The 23,360-nt window shown below is 41.1% G+C and overlaps 1 protein-coding gene across 3 annotated transcripts in view; it reads right to left on the bottom strand.

Moving 5' to 3' along the window:
- Positions 1-19,488, bottom strand: part of LOC147120390 (glutamate decarboxylase 1) — a 71,977-nt gene extending 52,489 nt beyond the window's left edge. Inside the window, exons 1-6 of one of the 3 annotated variants that reach the window (XM_085986247.1) lie at positions 19,132-19,488; positions 17,882-18,057; positions 14,755-14,817; positions 9,179-9,337; positions 8,465-8,707; positions 4,185-4,275 (exon numbers count right to left, since the gene is read on the bottom strand). In XM_085986247.1, coding sequence (XP_085842373.1) covers positions 4,185-4,275; positions 8,465-8,707; positions 9,179-9,337; positions 14,755-14,817; positions 17,882-17,963 — 638 coding nt within the window. In that variant the 5' untranslated portion in view covers positions 17,964-18,057; positions 19,132-19,488. Of the gene's footprint in view, positions 1-4,184; positions 4,276-8,464; positions 8,708-9,178; positions 9,338-9,869; positions 10,051-14,754; positions 14,818-17,881; positions 18,058-18,613; positions 18,754-19,131 lie in introns of those variants that run through there. The other 2 variants (XM_085986248.1, XM_085986249.1) reach the window with 2 other exon arrangements.
- Positions 19,489-23,360: the final 3,872 nt, after the last annotated feature.

Here is a 23,360-nt window from a genome sequence, read left to right as displayed (position 1 = left end):
CTTTAGATGTCAGATGCTCATAGACCTCTCTAGGAGGGATGTAAACGTAGATTTGGGTCCTCATGACCCCACTGCTGTGCAGCAAGGTGCTCTCCAGATCCTTGCTAGCAGGGAAGTGGGGGTGGCCCATGAGAGGGATGACAGTGAGAGGGGACATGGAAGTGGGAGCTCCTCTCAAAATGCTCACACTTCTCCCCCATTGCCTCCTCCTCATTCAGAGCCCCAATGCCTTCTGGGATCGGGATGGCCGAGGATGTCCCTGCAGAGTCGTAGGAGGAGCAGACTTTGGCGGGCCATCACAGACTCCAAGACCCAGAGGACGTCTGCCAAAAGTGTCTACGTAGTTGCAGCAGGGAAGTGAGCAGGCTGCCTCTGCTGAAGCCACAGGGATAGCACCTTGTAGAAGCACACTTAAGAGAAAGATGAAACCCAAGTACATGCATAAGGGAAAGCACTTGGGCATATTAATAACTGTTTGTGTGAAGTTTACGTTAATCTGATGTCACTGATAAAAATTATTATTTTCACCACTTTCCAGTCATGGCCAATTCTATCTGCAACTTTGGAAGTGGCTTAGTGAGTTGGAGTGAATGGTGAGACATAACATTACCTCCAGTAATGGTGGTCAGTATGAAAGGAATGGCCTGGTCATTGTAGCGATGCTTTATGGTGTTGTTGTTAGGTGTTGGGAGCCTGGCACAGCATATGGCAGCCATATGGGTGTAATGCCTGAAGTTAAGTAAATCTGGCCACGATGAGGCTATCCCTGGCAGCGATGTGCTCGGGTGCTGGTGGGACCCGGACTGCAGGTTGCACCTGCTCCTCCGAAGAGTCAGTGCGTTCAGAGCCTTACTCCTCTTTTAGCGCTAATCCTCGCTGCTGCATTATGTTGTGCAGGGCGCAGCAGACCGGGACGATTCTGGAGACCCTGGCTGGTGCGTACTGAAGGGCTCCTTCAGATCTGTCAAGGCATCTGAAGTGCATTTTCAGCATGACTATTGTTTGCTCTAAGGCACATCTGGTGGAAATGTGGTTTTCATTACATCTCTCCTCGGCCTCAGTACTTGGCCTCCTCAAGGGTGTCATGAGCCACGTCTTCAGTGGATATCCCTTGTCTCCAAGCAGCCAGCTGGAAAGTCTGTTTGGAGGAGCAAAGAGCTGAGGGAGGGTGGACTGGCACAGTACGAAAGAGTTATGGCAGCTGCCAGGGAATTTGGTGCACACATGCATGATAATCTTCCAATGGTTGGAGACCAGCTGTACATTGAGGGAGTGGAAGCCCTTGTGGTTCACAAAGACTCCTGGGTGATGGTGGGGTGACCCGATGGCCACGTGTGCAATCGATGATGCTCTGCACCCATGTAAAGCCAGCCAGAGTGGCAAAGCCAAGCGCCCGCTCAGTAACACTGGCGCCATCAGTGGCAAAGTTGATATAATTGGCTGACTTGTCAAACAGGGCATTGGTGACCTGTGTGATGCATCTGTAAGCAGCTGACTTGGAGATCCCGCTAATATCTGCTGCAGTTCCCAGGAAGGAGCCAGAGGCGAAGAAGTTGAGGGCACTGGTGACTTTGACAGCCATTGATAAGGCATGTCCAGCTGCTCCTCTAGGCTGCAGCTCTTGCTCCAGCAACCTGCAAATGTCTGTGATGACCTGGCACGATAGCCTGAGTCTCCTTTGGTACTGCTGCTCAGTCATGTTGAGGAAGCTCATCCTCTGCCTGCGTATCCTGTGTTCGGGGTATCGCCTCCAGCACGGTGCTCTCTTAGGCAGTCCCTCGGAACCAAGGATGACTTGCTTCTACATTTTAAATGATTCTCAGGTGACTGATGAGTCCAATGCGGGACCTACAGTCTCTGTCACAGGTGGGGCAGATGGTGGTTGAAGGGGCGGGTGGGTGGGGTGCTTGGGTTGACGTGCACTCCTTGCGATTGTGCTTGCTCCCTGCGAAGAGACTCGAGGTGTTCGGCGCCTTCCTGGATGCTTCTCCTCCAGTTTGTGCGGTCTTGGGCCAGGGATTCCTGGTTGTTGGTGGGATGTTGCACTTTTTCCAAGGAGGCTTTGAGGGTGTCCTTGAAGCGTTTCCTCTGCCCACCAAGGGGGTCTATTGTGGTGCAGCCCTGCGCTGATGCCCTCTGTGCTGTGCAGCATCAGGTGGTTGAGGAGAAGGTTGGTGGTGTTGTTGTTGGTGCTGCTGGTGTTGTGGCTCATCATGGTCCGATTCTGAGAACCATGGTGAGACAGTGTAAATGACACCCATGCTTATGTAATAGAAGGCAGGTCAAGTAGAGAACACAGAAGCAATCTGTCAATGGTGTAATAAGTTGTACCAATGAGGTGACAGTGGATCCCGACTTTACTGAAAAGACTTGCAACCTCCAGAAAGCTAAATCTGTGCTGACAATGCACTCAGTAACAGCATCTGCCTTAGGAAAGTAACCAGGTGTCAGGTGGAAGTATTTATTGTGCTTCCATGCTGTGCTGTAATGAGCTGGATCAATGGCCACTGAACTTCCGCCTCAGGTTCACAGGTGTAGTTTCCGAGCTGCGTGATTCATGTGGTCATCCAGGGAAATTTGAAAAGCAGGGTTAAAAAGACGCTTAAGGGTCTGACAAGTACCTAATAATCATCTGAATTAGCTTGGCCGCCTCTGCTGCGTTCGGGTCGCTGTCACACGAGGGAGAGGCACATGGGGGCGGGATGATGACAAGTTCCCAACCCACTCCAAGTTATTTCAAATTTCCCTCCCGACCCGCTTCCAATTCCGCCCGCACGGATAGCAGAAACTGCCAGCCATGCCTTGAAGTGTTGCTCAGATTTGCATTTTCTACAATTTTTCAACTCATTCTAGATTACACTAATATCATGTTGTCTGCTGCACTGGGGCAAATGTGTAATGGACCTCCACGGGCCTTTTTGGATCTGCCCTGTTCTGCCAAGTTAAATTCGCTGCATGTTCACGTACGGCATTGCGCAGTATCAGATAACATTAATTCAAGCATATCCATAGCAATGCCCAACATATCGAACTACACACATTTTACACATCCGATTTCTCCTTAAACTTAAAAATCCCCACCACGTTTCATTTTATGTTTTTTTTTCTCCCAGTGTCCCCCCGCATACACAAGATGGAGATTGCGGTCAGAGGCTTCCCGTGGGCGAATGCCTCCAAACCGCAAGAAAAGTACTCACCTACCTGGTGCTTCTGTATCTTCGAAGATTCGCGCTCTTGGGCTTTCAGGCATATGCCTGCGTAAAGGCCCAAGTATCCCAGGGGCGCATGCAATTCGCAAGCATCCCTGGGATCACGTGGGCCGGCCCAACCAATTACAAAGGGGGATTCCCATTATTGGGATTCCATTTATGTACGGAAGCCCCATAAGTTTAATAGGTATCCCCTAAAAAATACATTTCTCAGCACTTAATTAAAAATAAATCATCACATGTTCAAAATTAATTCAAATACAATTTAATTAAACATTTAAAACAAAAATTTAATTTTTTGAAAAATAAATGTAAACATTTTTCAAGGGGCCAAAAATAACCTAAACTAATTTTAAAGGTTTTTGTATGGTTAAATCAGTAAAAAAATCCCTTACGCTGGTAAAAGGCCCTACGCCTGCTTTTACCAGGCATAATGGTTTCGCGGGCATTCACTGGGCAGCAATAGCCCAACCCTGCGCCAGCGAATGACCATTTCCTGTGGATTCCTACGATCTGTCAAGCTGAAACTTGCGGGACACTTACGGCCCGGTACGGGTCAGAGGCCCCTGAAAATCCAGGCCAAGATTCTGCCTAAGAGCGCACTCTGGTGTGCAAAGCAAATAAACCGTCATGGGATGTGAAGAATTGTTTGGGAATCCAGCCTTCACAATGACTGCGCCTCGCTATATCTGTCTGAAAGTCTGGTGTTTGCAATACGTTTTGAAATTTTATTTTGAATTCAAATTCAAATTCGTGGGCGTTAATCACATCGCCAGTAAAATTGCTCTTGGGTCAGTCTGCATCACGACAACATTGTGAAGAGGGTTGGATGGCTTCAAGTCGCTCTGATACACCTATTCATATCTGATGAGCTGTAAAATTCTTCCAGAGACATGTGGGGACCTAATGCATTTTCTTTTGTGATACAAACTGCTTGTAATAGAAAAGTGGAATGAAGTGCACTCCTGAACTTACATGTTGGTATTAGCTGTTGACGTAAGCCATTCTCCGGCCAAACCGATAATGTCAAGACCAGACGAGAGCTGGTTGAAGAACCGAGGATGCCCTGCGGGGATTTAAAATAAAACATCAAAAGGTGCAGAAAATAACCTAAACATTTAAGGGGTTTCAGTCCATGTTCGATTGGATTTAGATTCATGCCTGGAACTGATTGCATCTCGGTAACCTTGGGTAACATTCCAGATGTATTTTAAGTTAGGCAGATATGACCCGTGGTGACTTGTCTTCAGTACACCGACAAGCCTTTAAATAAACTGCCAAATCATCCAGTATTTCTGGATTTAGATATAAATTTATAACATGAGTGGCAAACTATTCGTTCTAAAACGTCTATAGGGGTGAATATAAATCTAATGTTCTGCGTGTGTAAATGTGCGTTTGTTCTCCAAGTTTTCTGAAACTTTAATTTTATAAGGATGTGCTCAGAGCGTCAGTTTTGTGAAATTGCTCTACAAAATTGTTGACAGAAATATGAAACCCAGCGAATGATTCGGCGGGTGTCGGAGTCCTCCACTTCACTAAAGAAATACACTTTAGCTTGCCAATCTGACAGACCATTATGCATTCTTCGTGGCGTGCCATTTTCTTCGTTCTGGAGTCGGTGTCATTTGTTGTACACATAAGTATTCCCATTAACCTTTTAATACGTTTTCTGTACGGGTCACTGATTCCTATAAAAATGTGTTCGTCTACACAATGGTAAGCGAAAGATATACTTTGGAAATCTAAAGATAGTACAACACTATTCAGAAAAAATGTGAAGTATTTCCACCAATATTCATTACTCTTTGTATGATTTTCTCAGCATGAAGTGATTTCAAATCTTGCCCTAAATTAGCCACTACGTTACACCACAGGCATTGTGTCTGAATTGATGTTCGAACGTGTTTAGACAGGAATTAAACGCCATTGAAAATATTTAAGCATCTGGAATTTGAATCAGTCTTGATTCGAAGTAAGCTCGTGTCCAAACAAGCGGACCTGGAGTCTTGCATCACGCTTCATCGGTTGGGTCGGAGCGATTGATCCCCGTCTGGCGAAGACGACTGCTTAGTATCGATTCCAAGACACCCTCCAATGGTAGTCAGGTATTGAAAACTCTAAATAGCGGTCAGAAACCCAGTCATTCGCTATTGCTGGGAAATATTCACTACAAATCATCCCTTCGCAAAACAGTTGTGAATATCTTATTCAAGGTAAATCTCGTCTTTTAATTAAAAGTATATTGATGGAATATTCGTTCGATGGGATAATTGAAAAGTTAGTGCTGTGTTGGATGATAATCACGTTTCCTCAGTGCTCACAAAATCAAATCCTGAATCTCCCCATTAGCTATTTTCTTTTTACTGACACGACTCTTGCATTTACAGGTCAATGATTTAATGTACAACGAAGTAAATCTGTTTAAAAATTAGATTTTTTTCTAAGATGGCTTTTAATTAAACGCACATTAAATTCATTAGCCTTTATTTACACGAATCAGTGGAGTGGGGCAAGCAGCTGGAATTCTCGCTGTGAACCGTGGAATAACAAACAATATTTGTAAAATTCACAAAAAAATAATACGTAACATCAAATATTCAGCTCCGAGACTTATGTTGTTTCCTTAGGGATACAAACATACTTAAAAAATTTGTATAATGAATATGGGAATGTACCGTCAAGATTTCAGTCAGCTCCAACTCAGGAGTAAAACATAACTTTTAATTTTAGAATACAGTTCTCGCAGTATTTACTTTACAAATGATAAAGAATGCTGGGACTTGATAATAAAAGCATTAAAATTGGCTAATCGAGGGCAGAGATATTCGACTGCTATAAATACAGACGAGAACATGTGTATGTCCATCCTTTAGCACAAGTTACGGTGCAATTGCCTAATTCGATCAGTTCCGCTGACACTGTACTGATGGGGAAAGTAACAGTCGCACTGTTGCAATTTTACAGCTGGAGTTAATGTGTAACGCAGACATTATTGTACAATTCACGTGAAAGGATTCTGCGTGAATTTGACGTGAATTGTTTGCAGTTTGAAACATACTGACTTGTTTTATACTATAAAATTGATGAACTGGGACAGTGATTTATTTAGCAGCCACCCGAGTGAAGATTGCCAAATATACTGCTTTTCTTCCCACCTGATAATTTGGAAATGCTGGATTAAATAATACAAAAGGCTTCAATAGGAGGTTGACAAGAAATAATAGCAAAGCGCTTCCAAGACAGGACCACAAGAAACAGAGCCATCCTCCTTTCTGTCCCTATTCTTGAATGACAGCACCAAGTGTTCCAATATCAGGAATACAGAGACGATGGGTCAATAACTTGGTGTAAGTAGCTCAGTTTGATACCAATGTATTATGCAAATCAATATAGCTCTCCTTATACAAGATGTGCATAATGAGGTGTTTAATATTCCATTATATTAGGCACGGCCTCCAGTTTGAAGACAGCAGACAACACCTGACACGCGCGGCACTCCATTTATGCATTTTTTTTGGTCTGGGTAACTGGTCGATGTTATGCAAAACGCTTATATTTGTTATTTATTCACAACCGTAATTAGGGTCCTGTCTCGTTGCTGTGGCCATGGCTAGGTCAGATCAGGAATGTCACGTTTTTATCAGCTACAACACTTTAATTCCAGTGGCCAGCCCAATGTTGTGATCGGTCTGAATTGCAGTATGTTTACAAAAACAACAAGTTGAACACCGAAAACGAAATTTGGCCGTAACATATAGTAAACAGATATAATTAGATATAGAGAAATCCATGGATTTCTATCGAAGTTGTAGAGCATCTTACAGGCCAGGTTCTGATGAAACTGAACACAGCAGTGACATGTATGGATCGCCGTCACGTTACGACCAGTCAAACGGTTGACTGCACTTAGTTAATTACAAGGTGATGAGTTTCGGAATGAGTAGGATGTAACTGTACGGAATTATGTCAGTTGAGATCATTGAACAACCAAATCTTTACCAGACCAAATAATCCGCGGAGAGAGAAATGCTGTGGTTAAAAGACAGCCAGCAGCTGAGAGGGGAAATGAGCAACTCATCACTGGGCCCTCAGTGCTGGTGGGCGGGGTGAGGGGAAAATGCATTAAACGTTTTCTCCTCAAATACATTTTTTGATTCATTGCCAAAATCTGAGAATATATCTCCAATGATAAATAATTGCTTATCCGCTTCATTACGACGTCAGATCAATACTAAATGAAAATTAAGGTTATATACTTGATGTTAAGTTCTTGCAGCCCATTATCCATGCGCTCTAGCTCAGCTTATGGACCGAACTGCAATAGTTTCTGCTATTAATCATGATAAACAAATGCTACCTACTCAGTCGGCGGGAAATACAGCGACTAATTATATTCTAGTCAATTTTGGTAATTTCCGTACCAAGTCTGTCTTTAGATTTGATGATATATAGAAGTCATGTCGTGGTCAACAGCTAGAAATTAATCTCGTCTCGACACACGAGTGTGACCAGGCACCTTAGGATTAAGGAGATCAGTGAGTTATGGCGAGCTTCAGGACCAAGATATTTATCTCACTGATACCCGTGCTATATTCTATCCCACGGATTTTAAAACATGATTTGTGACGAATTCCTGGAGACAGAAAAACAATCCCCAATCACACACGTGGTATATTCATCCATTTGACAACTGTAGGCGTATAGAATCATCACCCCAATATAGAGTGTGTCTTTGTTGCATTTCCTGAGGGCGGATCTATGCCGAGATCATCTGGAATCGAGTAGACGTCTCAACCACATTTATATACGTGACTGGTGTGCTCTTCATGCGCCCTTCACACAATAGAACAGAGCACATACAAAATACCTATTCGATAGCAACGTCGACTAATGAGGAAATAGCAGCAGAAAATGCTGGAAAAACTCAGCAGGCCAGGCTGCTGTAGAAGGGTTTCGACCCGAAACGTTGACTCTATTTCTCTCTCCACGGATGTTGCCTGGCCTGCTGAGTTTTACCAGCATTTTCTGTTGTTATTTCGGATTTCCAGCATCCGCAGTATTTTGCTATCGACTAATGAGGAATTCAGAATGATCTACACATAAACAACACATTCCTGACTATATAAGAGTGGACAATTTCTGCTGAAACACCTAAAAGATCTTATGCAAATCGACGATTTTAAGGCGAGTTATAGACAAAATGTTAAGGCTTTAAGCTTGAAGGATGTTACAAGTGGGTCGGCGAACTTTACCTGTCCTGACGCCATATTTAAGCGTGTCCCGGCAGTCCACCAATATCTGCTCCAGAGATTCCGGATTGTCTGAAAGCTCCAGGTTGAAACCCTCTATTCCCTCCAAGAGCTGATGTGGGTGATGGAAGTCCAAAACTTTTGTGGACCTATCGAAAGTTTTCTTGATGTAATTGAGAAGAATGTCGACCACTTCCAGAAGGAATTGTGTGGTCTGTTCTTCTCCATTTTTGGCTGGTAACAAGTCTGAAAAGCAATACATTGTACAAACGTTGTCTATATTCCTGTATGACAAAAATGAAAGCAACACGGTATGATCTCCATTACTGCAGGGAAACAGATTAAGCCAGCGAAGTTTTATATAACACGCTATTCCCTCATAATAAAAAAACTTGTATCAATTCAATTTTTGGAATACAAACATTATAATGTTATAGAATGCAATGATACCATCCACTACTAAAGAATAAATGTAACCAATATTCACAAACGTCAAAAAACCCTCTTGAAAAGCATCTAGATTTAAAAAAAACAAAAATGTTGATACTTTTTCTAGGAAATGTGGTAACATGCTAAAGAACTCGAGATTAATACAATGAATTTAGCATTGCACGCGTGCTACACCAACGATTGAAAAATAGCCCGTTTCCATTGCCCATGATTATTATATTTACAGTTAAGCTTTCACTAAAGCAGTTTTTTAAATTCATAAATTACCTCTGGCGTAGAGATTGGAAAAATCAGTCTCCGTGCGCCTGAATATCGAGTCCCTCTCGCTGTTTTCACTGATGTTCAGGTTCTTGGAGGATTGGCAATCTTTCAGTGAACTTACGGTTCTGCTTTTATCCTCGATGCTGTTGGTCCTTTGTAAAAAACCTACATTATTGCAAGAAAGATCGGTTAGAGATGGTTTCTTTCCACTTCCAAACATATTGTATTGCTTTTGTCTCGTTTACAAGTAATACTAGTAGGATATTGAGTAGCAAGTAGGGAGATTTTGCTTATTAGATATCCACTGTGACCCACAACACAGCATTTATAAGGAGTGTTTGCCCGTAGGAGGGTGAGGTCACGATGTCGTCAGCACAAAACCAACCATGCAAAAACAAACATTCGTTATTTAGTGCACTGGTAAATTCTTGTTAAATAAACCCGACATATTAGACGGCCAGAAGCAGCCACGAGAAGAAAGCAACGTACGAATCAGAAAGAGCCTCCGGCCAAAGTTTCCAGTCTGTCAAAGTGAAAGGGGCAATGATGAATGAAAGCATCCCGAATCGTGTCTACTATCTTCTAAAATAAATCCCAGGCACTGGAAATCTCGAGATTCATTTCGAAACTAGCTCATTGTACAATTCAAACTTAAATAACCGATATACTTTGATTACAATTAGGGACTAATTCTCACCATAATTTGTCAGCGTAGTTGCTAATTCAAGGTACAAATCCATTCGGTCATGACCTTATTTTTTTAATCAGTTCTTTAACCTGAGCAAGGAATTCTGGCCTTTGATAATGATTAATATTGCAATAAAACTGTTTCAAACGTGGGTAATTTCAAACATTGTCAAAACGGTAGAAAAATGCTGCATTAAATGTGAAAGACCAGCTCCACGAGTTTTTGTTCCATCTTAGCCCTAGGGCCCGATTCTAATCAGAACTCGCTGAAACGGAATGAAATCGACCAATTTGAGACAGCGGAGCGCTGCTCTGGCTCAACCCCGCGCTCGTCTTTAGCGGATCCGCCAGAAAATTAACATGTATTTGATTTTTAACCATTGTGCATTTGACTAGTAAGCCCCCTGATTTAATCAGCAACGTGAAAACGTACTTTTTGATGTGGAACTTTCAGAGCGGATCGGCTCATGAGCAAGGGAGAATTGCATCATTTTCTTTCCGTCAAACAAAAATGCTCGCCTTTTATGAACGTGGATAATGATGTTCTTGCAAATAAAGCCTTTGCAACATACACATATAATTCAAAATACCCTTCTTTTCAGCTGCATGTTTCTCAGACTCAAGCATTAATTCTAACATAAATTTCCCTTCGCCAGTTTTCTGTTAAAAACGGCCATGCTATATACAACCCGTCTGCCTTAAAGGTGCCAGCCTATTCTGTTGAGAAATATTAACCCAACAGGATGTGACTAACCCGACAAGAACCAACAGTGCTCTTCATAATTTATCCAGGCTAGACTGCATTTATGTTGTAATTTGGAGAGTTTGTGCTCGCTGGCTGTGCTATCTCAGAAAACAGCGAGGTGACGAATAGCCTTTTAATAAGTTTCCCATTAATCTGTTCCCTGGAGGAAGGCGGTGCCTGGGCAGATAAGGCTGATGAATTCCGAGAAGTGAGGCACTGCAAATCCACGATACCAAACCGCACCTTTTTATTCTTCCCAACAATAAGGATTTTTTTTGTTCATAACGGTAGTATATTTGATCAATTCCGCCCTCAAAATAATAATCACTGCTGTGGAAGAGTGATTAACTCAGTGAATAGAATTTTCTATAATTAGACGTTTTATGAAAGGCTTTTTCGCCATTAAACAGCATAATGAGAGCATCTTTTAAAACCCCAGGCCGGTTTATGATATTCCCTTTGTAAAGCACTTGATCTACGGCTGTAAATTATAAAACCAGCAACTCGTCTCCGCAACTTAAATATTTGAGAACGTTGAAAATCGTTTTCCGAACCGGCATCACAGCTGAGGTCAACAAAATCAGCAGCGACTATATTAAATCACCAAAAGCACTGGCATAAAATAACACTAGAGTGATCTGGTTATATGCAGATTCATGAGATTGAATGCAAAGTTTGGAGATGCTGAGGTTTGCGTATGATCTGATTACTTCCAACCCATTAAAGTCATGGCGCATCTTGCCGCCAGATGGCGCAGTCTGTGGACACGCGGCTCCCTTGGCAGTCCTTACTCCCAGGACCGGACTGGCGCCGCTGTTGTTCTGTACCGCCAGTAACCTCATTTGTGTCCGAATTAATTTTGCTGAGGAGTAAAATCTTCCGCTCTCAGGTGCAAATTTTACAACGCTACACAGCAAAGCAATACAGTATTTGGCGGTAGGAAAGTCTGACGCCATTGAAGTGGCGCGTCAAGGAGAAGGATGGGGATAGAATAAAGAGCGAGATGTAAACGAGGGCTCTATTCCTCATGCATCATTAGACAAAGACGAGTAACACGACAAAAGTTTTTGCAATGAAGGCTTTGCAACATACACATATAATATCCACGTTCATAAAAGGCGAGCATTTTTGTTTGACGGAAAGAATAATTATTTTTGTAAGCCGATTGTGAAACAAACATTTCTAAGGGCCAGGGACGGTCATAAATCGTGAAGCTTAAAATATACAACTTTTCTGGGAGAGTGAAAGGAGAGTTAAACCATGGAGGTTACACCTGTGTGTTTGGAGTGAACTTGTATTGAGCTTCAGTCCAAAGCACAGACATTTCTTTTGAGCTTGGGGGGGCGGTGGCAAGGTTTAGCCAGGACCTTGCTTTAATTGAGGGGTAACGTGAAGAGCAACAACTCAGTCTCAGAACCAGATGAGGAACAGAGATTCCGATTAGCTAGTTCCGGAACATCACAGGCAGAGGTCTGGAAGAAAGTGATCAGGATGATGGACTGATGCAGGCTAGAGGGACACCCTAAAAGGGAGGAAAGGAGAGGGCTAAAATCTCTTTAATCGATAATGAAGACCCGAGACCGAGACAATTGGGCAGTTGTTACGGTGTAATGTAAAAGCCCCATGGTAGTTTAGGCAGCATTTTAACTATTTCCGGTGCACCATCATCGATCTCCCCACAGTTAGGGCATAATTACATTTATTGCTCCTGAATTAATTGTGGTAGATTAATTAGGTTGTTAACTGTGAATTTTCGGCTTGCTGAGGTCGAGAGTTCCTTTATTAATGATTTTAAAAATTGATTTCCTTCTCATTGTAAAACTATATTCACATGGTAGCCGCAAAATCATATTTATCGTAGCTTCGAAGCATACGCGGATTAAACATTGACACATTAACAGGAATGTCCACTCCGATAGCGGTGTTCAGATTGAAAACTTGTGTCTCTCGTTAGTGGACACAATTTGGTTACTAAAGCAGTGTATTTGCAAATTTCTCGGGTATAAACATAATTGTCTGTGCTTTGGACTGAAACTCATTACAAGTACACTCCAGGCACACAGGTGTGACCTCCACGGTCTAGCTCTCCTTCCACTTTGGGAAAAAGAATAATTTAAGAATGCATCAAATTGGTCATTTGGTATTACCTAGCAGATAAACGGATTTAAGGAATTGTAATTATTAACTCTGGGGAGTAGCATTTAGTCTGGATCGGAATGAAAACTCGCATTCGGAGGCTTTATTTTGTTTTCCAGTACTTTATTTCGCATCATTTTAGGTCGTTTTTTAACCGTTATCTGTGTCACACGCCATCTGCCAACTGAATGCTCACACAGCAACCCCGTTCCTATAGTTGCAAGTGTTAATCTTGTCCCATCCACTAGGAGGAGCACAAGAGTGACCAAGGTATTCTGTATTAACGCCTGAGTTTCCTATGGAGGGATCCACAAGTATTCACGTCTTTGCGCTCCACGACACAGCGGTTAGACTGCGAATGCATCATAAATAAAAATAGAAAACTTGAAATCTATCTTTCAACAGTCGTTGTAATGTGTTTATTTATGATGCTCTACCCAATTATTTTATAAATCTATTAAAAAAGAGAACGTTTTAATTAGATGTATTTTTGCCCTCTTCTGAGTGTGAATTGTGAGAATAAAAAGGTTGTGAGGAAAACATTAAAGTAGAACACGAAAAACGCGAGAACTGCAGCAAACTATAATAAAATGTATACTTTTCCTGTTTCCCTGTTGAGCTGGGAAACATCAGTTATTTTAATATACTTTTTCTATTTCCTTTTAAAAGTACAAGCAGAAAAATGAGGGGAATATCGCTCCGATAATTTAGGGTGAAATCGCAACCTACATTTCATTTATACCTACAGATATATACCTTGTTTATTTTTGTACAGCAAGGAAATTATTTTGAGAGAAAAGGCAAAGTAACTGTAGCCATAGGAAGGAAGGTATTTGATTCACAAAGTTACTTATGTGGGGTGGCCGGTGTATATATTCACTTGCTCCCTTTTATTTTGGAGCTGTTTTACTAATATTTGTCTTGTTAACGACATTTCATAGCTTTACTGAAATGGCCTTTGTATATTGTCCAGTCCTTTGATCGTTTGACAAATCAACTATTAAATTGGCTGCAGCTTTGCACCATTAATTAGCATATTTGACGAGTGACCTTTACCACTCCAGGGACTTGATAATCTCGGCTGGCGAGTTAGTGCAGTAATGAGGGAGTGCTACACTGCCACAGACGCTGTCTTTGGGAAGAGACATTAAAGGGAGTCCAATGTGTCTATTCAGATGGACCCAAAAGATCCCAAACCTTATTCCAAGAAGATGAAGGGAATTCCTGCCCCAACCAGCACCACCAAAACAGATAACTAGTCTTTAATCTCATTGCTGTTCTAGGCGTCCTTGCTGTGGGCAAGTTGGCTGCTGCATTTTGTCTATAAATCAACAGTTACTAAATTTACAGTTAATAGTGACTAAAAAGTGATTCATTGGCTGCAAAGCGTTTTGGGACATCCAGAGGACGTGATAGGCGCGATATAAATGTTGTTTTCTTGCCCATTGTATTAATCAGTCCTGTAAAGGAGCACCTTTTTAGTTCTGACAGAAGGTGTTTGCTCAAAACGTTAACTTCTCTGCCTTACTTTGGCAGGTGAACAGCGTGGCTACCTAATAACTGGGGCATGATTTCAAACAATTCTCATCAATACAAACGATTCTGTGTGCAGTGGATTCATTATATAATACGTGTATGTTATTTAAAGTTTGAATTTGTATCTCATGCCACTTAGGATTAGCAGTTACTGAATTGAATGTTTTCCGATCACTGATTCCTTCTGTAGTACGTCTTACAGGATACAAGAGCGGTAGAACTGGGAATGCCATTGACAGTAAAGAGGGAGCATAAGATACACGTTTTGTAGTCTAGAGTGGCGGTTTTATACTGTTTAATAAAGACAACACAGTGGAGAAGCCTCAAAGTCCACCAATGGGGCAACTTTCAGAGGGTACCCATGTTGGACAGAGCTTGGTTGTCCACCCTTTGTGTCGGTTTGCCCGGATATATCAATGTTACTCAAATGCCCTTTTAAAGATCTGTGTTTATTAATATCAAATACAGAAGTACTTACCGCAGATCTTCAGACCAAGTTTCCTTGTACAGCCGTGAGCAACTCCGCACCAAGAGTCATAGGCTGAAATAGGGACAATAGAAAGACCGTAAAACATACAAACCCAGGCTGTATTCTTTTGTGAAGTCTGTAAACATCACCATTTGGACACTTACCCCGACTTACTGTATTAAGCTTGCAATCAGATGACTATATACGTAAAATAATAAATCGCGCCAATAAAGCTTCCAAAATCTAAGAAAAGCAAAGGCTTATATATTTATATTAGTGCCCTGTCGTGTTCTCCGAAACCCCTCGAAGCGGTTCACGTTACATTAAATGTCTTTCTGAAATGCAGTGACTACTATTGTCCAGGCAATCTAAAATGAATGAAAATCCAAAATAAGCAGTCTGAGATCCTTTTACTGCTGTATTCATTAATTGGCACACTTGAATAATTTATGCAAACAAACGGTAGGTTTTTTAACAGTTAACGCCGCGAAAGCATTTCACAACATTTTGCTTTTCTCGTACTTTGTTGTGTTTCCTTAAATTCCAAATAGAAACATCAGTTCGTCCGAGGATTGAATATCTAATAAATGTTGGCACACTTCCGGCAAATTGGAAGCTTAAAACAAACCGGCGTGAAATGGGGTCGGAAGAGGAGTACTGGAATTAATTGGCTGAAAAATGGTATTTGACTAGCTCGGATTTGCATGACTAGCCGTCAACCGGCGAATATTGCCCTGCCTTGCACGAGTTTTAACACTCAACATATTTTGTTTTTGCAAATATCCACCTCTATTTTACATTTATACATTATCCTATTATTGTATACGTTTTTCGCATATCAATGATTCATGCAGCCGTTTATTTCAAAGTCTGACCAAGTAATAATATACGTCTATTACGCTGGCTGGGCAGTCCTGCGTAGTGAGTTACAGGGATCGTTGTGTACATTATACACTCGAGAATGAAATATATGAAATGAGGACATTTATAATCATTAGACTTCTCAAATATTACAAAAATGCTCTCCACGTAGTCCGCTTGCAGTATGCACGTATTAATAATTGCTAACTGCAGTATATATTTTTGCTTAATCTTAACGGCTGAATGAAACGGCAATTTGGAAGTCGCTCCCTAGTCTGACAGTTCCATAGCCTGGGTTTATGAGGCGTATAAACAGTAATAGTGTCACAAAGCCAGCACAGTAGCTACGCAACAAAAGAGAGCGCGAATAAAAAATAATATTAAAAAACGGCAAAACACGGAAGTAAAATTGATATATTAAACAAGTGATATTTGGAGAAAGTTAATATATATGAAGGAACATGTCCAACTTGCTGTAGGTTAGAATGGGAAGATTGTTTTTAAATCCAGATATATAATATCGTGGAAGGCATAATTAATTAGCATTACTAAAATACAAATGCTAATTACAATATTAGTTTCACTAGTTTCCTCTATACCCGTTGCAAATGCACCTTCGATAGAAGGCGATCCCATTTATCTACATTAGCAAGTAATTAAGATGCAGATTTCCGATCTGTCGATTAGTATCGGAAATAAAATATTTCTGCTTTGATTTCCTCGGTACTGAGGAAAGTGCTGCAGTGATGCATCCTCATTCCCCGGGATTGTCTATCCTAATTCCCCGGGATTGTCTATCCTAATTCCCCGGGATTGTCTATCCTAATTCCCCGGGATTGTCTCTTTCTAAGTGTAGTTGTGGCAGATGAGCACAAATTTTCTGCTCTGCTCTGTTCTTTTGGTGATTTCTGTGACTCTGACAGCCCGAGTAAAGCCTCCTCATGACACTTGCGTGAAAAAGCACTGACACACAAATGCGCCTCAGGTCAGTGACTGGGAGATAAAGCATGCCATGAGCTAATGATATAGGGCGAGGACAAGCAAGAAACACGATTACAGGCGAAAGGACAAAAATACATGCGGTGTGCGCTTACATTTACTGACTCTTAAATTCGCTACACCAGAGCGAGCATTTATTGACCCACTTACTTTCCTATTAATGGCGCCGTGAAATACAGTTATATTGCTCTGCATCGTCCTCCGATTTTAAATCTTATTTTAACAAGTAGAATTAAATTGGGTTAAATCATAAATTGTGTATCGGAATGGTTGCCACACACTTATTTCCTGAAGAAAAGTGCAAACATGTGAATTATGTCTAGATAACGTCACGACTGGGGAAGCTTTAATATATATACATATAATAATATATGTGTAATCAAATATGAAGATATTGAAATAAGGCGGTGAAGTATCAGCTCCACAATTCTAATGTTTGAAAATGGACTGACAAAAATAAAAGTGAATTCTAGGTTACTCCAATGTTTCTTGGCAGATGCAAAGAACAATCACGCCTGGGAGCATCTGAAGCCCCTTCAGGGCAGAGGCATTACACGTGTAATGATCCCAAGCCCGTCTTTATTTCTAGCAAGTTTTTCTTTGTCAGTGTCGATTATGTCATCGACTTGTTTTTTTACCTGATGTCAAAATTGTTGAGGCAATGTGGTAAACTGATTAGATCTACCAGTGCCATTCTCATCCTTGGCAGTTCAATAGCTCTCTTTCGTTCGCTGTATGTCGTCGCAGCTATTAGCGAATTCATAAGAGCTACAATTAGCTGCACCGGCCGCCTTCGCTTTCACTCTCCTATAATTACACTTTCACTCAGACTCTGCACTAAAAGGGTTTGTGATAATGAGCAAAGTGCATTTTCATAAATTGCTAAACCGCCTTGAAATGACTGCTGACGAGGTTTCTTGTTTTGCATTCAGCTGTATGCTTATTTCCACACGGTGTGAAAAAACATTGCAGCCTCCAGGTGTTGTAAATAAAAGAATAAATTAAAATGAATAAACTATCTGCACTTTATTAAACACGGCGCACTAAGCATTCCATTGTGATAAATTATAACTATTTAGGGAGCGGCATTGGTGATGTTAATGCCGCTTAGTATTACTTAGAGCACACTTTTATTAATTTACATTTTTCCTAGGACACGTTCAGGTTTTGATATGTTTTGCATAGTACTTTATGTCGACAGAATAACCACTAGCCCCTTCGGTAATCTGAATGCGCTGTCTAAACATCTTGGTGAAATTGGATAGAAATCGCTTACGTGTGCTTCTATCCCCCGGCCGTAAATTTGTTGAGTTGGAGTCTTGACTCGCACCAGAGGATGAAGGAGCAGAAGATGCCATCGGTTCTGACAGACGCGAAGTCCTTGGTCAAATTGGGCTGGCGCCTTCCTTAGAATCCTTTCTTTTCAATGTGAAGTCACAGAGTCACAGGTTTCTGTAAGGAAAATAATAATAAGACAGCTCTGTTAGTTTTTTGAAGCCCGTGTGTGTGTGTGCGCGCGCGCGCGCGTGAGGGAGAGAGCGATTGGATTGAAACCAGTCTTGCGCTTTCAAACATTTCACTTTATTAGCATTCAGGACGCTAAAGTGCTCTCATGGAAGGTAGGAGAAGCAATGAATCGCGCCGGCACAGTCATGTAGCACGTAATCGCAAGCAGCATTAAAATCAGTATCGGTGGAAAGGTATCAAACAATCAGGACTAGAAACCCCTTTAAAGGGCGAAGCTCGATATAGGACAGACATTTTAATGGGATAGCGCGACGAAATGTTTAGCACTTCTGATGTAGACCAAATATCTCATTGAAGGCACTGACTGAAATCATTTCTATTGCCTTTGTTTAACCGCTAGACATCCTACATTATGCACTTGAACAGTAAGAGTTCCAGTAGGGCAGTGTCACCCCACCACGTATATTACACCAATTGTCAGTCAACAATGGCCTTTGTCAATTTCAATCTATTTATGCAAAAAACTTCTAAATTAACCAACCGCAGCGACCGAGAGCAGAGAGCATTGTTACAATCTAATGTGACTCCTGTATTGTCCAAACGATTTGACCGAACAGTAAAATAAGCAGTGTAGTGGTCAAAAGGAGTCTTTCGGTTAGAAACCATTGCTGATCTGACGCAATGTGCAAGTCCCACTTATAATCAGCTACACCACAATTATATATAATTAATATTGTAATTATCCGTCCAAAAGCAGAGTAAAATTCGTGGTACAAGCGATCTTTCATAGAGTGGTCACTCAACATGTAATTCACATCGACAATGTTTGGACCAATCGATGGCATTGGGACACAGTGTGTTTCACATTCAAGTTCAATCCAGTCGGACTTTTCCATTTTTGTAATTAAAGACCTATTTCACTTACCCATTGGGATTTTAACCCCCCAAAATATAATCCCATCAATGCGGAGGAGCACGGGAAAGTTGGTAGTGGACTTAGTCAAAATAACTCGGACAGAAAAGGGAGTCGTTTCAGGTAAACGGCGCCGAGGACCTTACCGTTTGGTGAAGACGCCCAGGTAGCAGGCTCCGACCAACTGACTCCCATCAACTAAATTAGATCCTCAGACATGCAAGTTTCTGTCAGCATGAAGGGCGCTTATAATACTCCAAGGGAAACGACGTCTGAATATAAATCGTGTACAAAAAAATTCCATTCACCATGACCTTTTTTCAGAAGTACGTTTGATTTGCTGTTTTAAAAGTGTGAATCGCCCGTTTATCCGACACGACGCACGAATGAGTCACACACCACCTCCTGCTCCAAAATGTGTCATGCCAATGTTGACCAGGTTGCTTTGTCTGCAGAAATCTATCGCTCCGCCGCCGTTCTTCTGGAGTTACGTGACTTTCCAGCAGGTACTTTTTGGTGCCTTCAGGGTTTTCGTCCTTGTTTATGAATCCTGATCACGGAGCAGGTGCACCTCAGGAAGGTTGGAATATCTAATAATAGATACAGATCTTAGCGGCAGCATCCAGGGTATCTGACGTTAAAGGAACCCAAAAGGCAGACTTTATAGCAAGGAATTCAAACTTTGAAGTGATTTATTTTGTTTAATCAATTCACCGTTGGTGGTGTGAATCTCTGCTTCTCAATGAATATCTGTACCTTTGATTTTGTTTACAATGTAAGCTCGAGCAACGTGAAGCCACGCACATCTGCTTTACTTCATATATATCGCAATAGAATTAAAAACAAAAGATGTTCCTATGTCTATGACAATTTAGGAAGGCTTTGTCAAAAATTAAATGTACGACATTATAGCTTCATTTGCATTTGCGTTTTCGTACAAGGTAGTAAATAGAGAGCAAAACTGACCACAAGAGGGCATCCAAGATTGCCAAATCTCCAGTAAGGTGCACCTTGGAGAGGTGCTTCATCCAACAGCCACCTACATAAGTACATGTCTGGTGGAGTCTCGGCAGTCTTGAATCTGTCACATCTTTCACTACTTATACTTTCTGTAAAAAAAAAAGTAAGAACAGATCCGGGGACGGGGGGTTATTTGAGATTATTGACAGTTGGCAATGCAAAAGATGTAGCAGTCTGTTTAAAAAAAACAATGTGATGAGCTAAGTTTTAAACTGCGATGAAAAATGGGGAAGACACGCGAATGAAGGAAATCAAGGTGCTAAGAACAACGCTCGAGTCAGAATGACAATTTAAATGAAATGAAACAGCAAGTGCAAATAGCTTGGTGGTGGATTCGATTCTGAAGAAGGCGGAAAAGGGGCAATGGTTTAACAGCCGAAGTGTGTGCGGACAGTGGAGTTTGAACTCAGTCGCCCTGAAAAGCATGTGGCAGCTGATACAGAAGGCCACAAGACGAACGAACCATTGTCAGAAAAGAGTAAGATCAATTACTCGGAGAATTCCAATTTCATACAACGTTTTGCGGGAAACACAGAGTAATACATTGTTGTAGACAGGAATGAGTCGCTTTCTCAAATTGACAGCACAACAAACAAAAAAGCAGGATGCATTATTACATTCAGACTATTCCACCAAATCCATCAGACTAAAGGTGAATAGAAACGCAGGTTTAACGACTGCGCAAAATAAGAATTAACCAAACCAGAAAGGAAAGCAAAAGTTCGAGCCACGGAAGTCACCGAACACCTGTTATCCTCTCAAAGTTATTATACTAATACTTCACAACACAATACTATTTATTTTCTTTTACTATTTGCCGAGGAATATAATTATTATTTCATGTTAACAACGCAATTCAGACTTTTTCCAAAGTGAAATGACTCGGTCCAAAATAACAGTACCGAAGGTCTGATCTTAATATAAAAGCAGATAAGGAATACCTTGCCTCACTACACATATTTTGGGAAACATAGATTAGCAGTTCCGTGACGCAAACTTTGAATCTTTAAATGAACTGTTTCATTGCACAAATGCTAGCTCTTTTGTTCCATGTCTCGCTGCACAAATATTGAAATTATCTCGCGGCAAGAAACTGAAGCAAATCCAAACTATTGAATTCACAGGTTATAATGCTTAAGGTATTTGGATTTTCAATGAAGCAGTTGAGAGGTTGAGAAAATAATAACAGATTTGTAGTTTTACAAAGAATGCGAACAATTTTGATTTATTTAAACGCGCACAAGCATGAACAAAGTGATTTTGTCGGAAAATTGTACAGATAAAAAAATCAAGATTATGAAACTCAAGGGGGGGGGGTAAATTCATATTAGGAAAAATGCAATGGTTTGATTTTTTTAACAATATGTACTATATATATATACAACCCTGAAATCGAGACGCTATTTCCATCTTAAAAGATTGTTGAATTCAATGCAATGATTGTACAATTTAACAGAGTATCGACGCGTACCTTAATGGCATCTCATAAACCAGTGGCAGCACCGGGACCGCGTGCCATTACAAACAGTGATGTGTGTATTGTTAAAAGTATTTAAAAATATTAATTATCACTATAAAGACTTTTTGATGAAAATGTCATTCCGCTTAAAACAATTCCGCTCGCCGAATTAAGGATAGGGGCTGCTACTTGTGTCGCCCATCTTTGCATTTTGCAAGCCTGATATGAAATTCTAATCACCTACCTAGATCGAGGTTATCTGTCAAATTCTGTTTTAAATACCAGCACACGAGTACCAATGTAGTCAATATTTATACACTGGTAACATAAACCATTGACATATTTCTCTACATTCTGAAGGATCAGTGCCATTGTTGGCCTGCACGCAGGTGAATTACAATTTCCTGTTATAACACACAGCGGTATATCTCAATAACTGTCATTAATTTCTCAATATCTTGGAATTTCAAATGTTTCCCAACCGTAATAATTTTTTAACACAGTGCTAGAAGTCAGTCTATTATGTCCATAGTGCAATTCCAATAACAGAATCCAGTTTCATACTCTTAAGGTGGTAAGGTGATAACCCAACGGGAATTCAGGACTATTTGTAATCTATGTCGTAAAGTGAATGCTTTTTTACTGAGTGCAGGGGTTCCGAACTCAGGAGAAGAACACGTGTGTTGTAATTTTTAAATTAAAAGTGCTTTTGCAAATTTAGTTTTTCCTCTGATGGTTCGGGTAAAGATTTTGTTCTCTAGGAAATTAGTAATAACTCATCTGAAATCCATTCCATTGATTCTTAGGCCATCTGTAAGATTGCACATGCAGCTTCCACCTCCCATAACCAATAGGACAGCATTGATACCAATCTTAGTCAATGTCCAACGCAACATACATTTGAGATTTGGAGAATGTCGCTGTACGTGTTACTGATATCGCCCTTACAGATCTCTTGTGGAGGAACAACGTATTGTCAGTGTGACTGAGCAAAATGGCGCATAAATTCCTGACTACTTGTGGGTAGCTTGCCTTTATTACCGACGTTTGAATAGTGTCAACAGAAAAAAGAGTCCCACAGTTATTTAGGAGAATGTCCGTTTTTATATTGGCTGAGTATTTCGGTTAGCAACCGGTTTCCAGAAGAAGACAACACAGTTTGTATTAGTCTTACCCCCATCCTCACTACTTAAGAGTGCAGTTACACCAAAGCTACCTGTCTTGAGGCCGGCAACTGTGTAATGCAATGCTCAGCTGTTGAAACTGCTAATTCCTTTCTCACTGAGCTGAGCCAAAGAAGCTCCGTGCATACTCTTGCGCTTATGGCTGCTCCCTTGGTGGTTAATTTTATTATGAGAATGAGGGCAGGAGGCTTCACTTTTTCATGCCATAAAGAAAAAGATTGAAAAATTAGTTTATAAAGTTTCCAGAGGGTCCAATGGCACATATAGATGCAGATTTGCGCAGGGTTGGAGTTGGACTGCAGTGGGTGAAAACTTTACTCGAGAATGGCCCGGAATTTGCGGTCAGCAGCGAAGCAAAGGCGTTCACCACTGATCCCGAAGAAAGCTTCCCACAAAGATCTCCTGATATCAGGCGAGAAGTTTGGCTTTTTCGACATGCAGTTGAGATCAGTGCAGTGTAGTGGGAATTGTATAGCAGGATCTGCTGTGACGTCAACAAGCTGTCTAAGCAGCCAATCACAGTGCAGAATTCTCACAGACCACGAACAAGGAAGTCATAGAGTCATAGAGTTTTACAGCACAGAAAGAGGCCCTTCGGCCCATCGTGAAGAAATTCCTTTTATTCTGACCTTTTAAAAATGTTACAGAGAGCAAAACAGAGATTGGGTTCTCACATGGGGAAAAGATAAACCTGAAATAAATAGGAACAAAC

Source organism: Somniosus microcephalus, chromosome 4 (assembly GCF_052327205.1).
Source record: "Somniosus microcephalus isolate GS21.2 chromosome 4, FLI_Smic_1.0, whole genome shotgun sequence".
NCBI lineage: Eukaryota > Metazoa > Chordata > Chondrichthyes > Squaliformes > Somniosidae > Somniosus > Somniosus microcephalus.
This window is presented reverse-complemented; position numbering and strand designations above follow the sequence as displayed.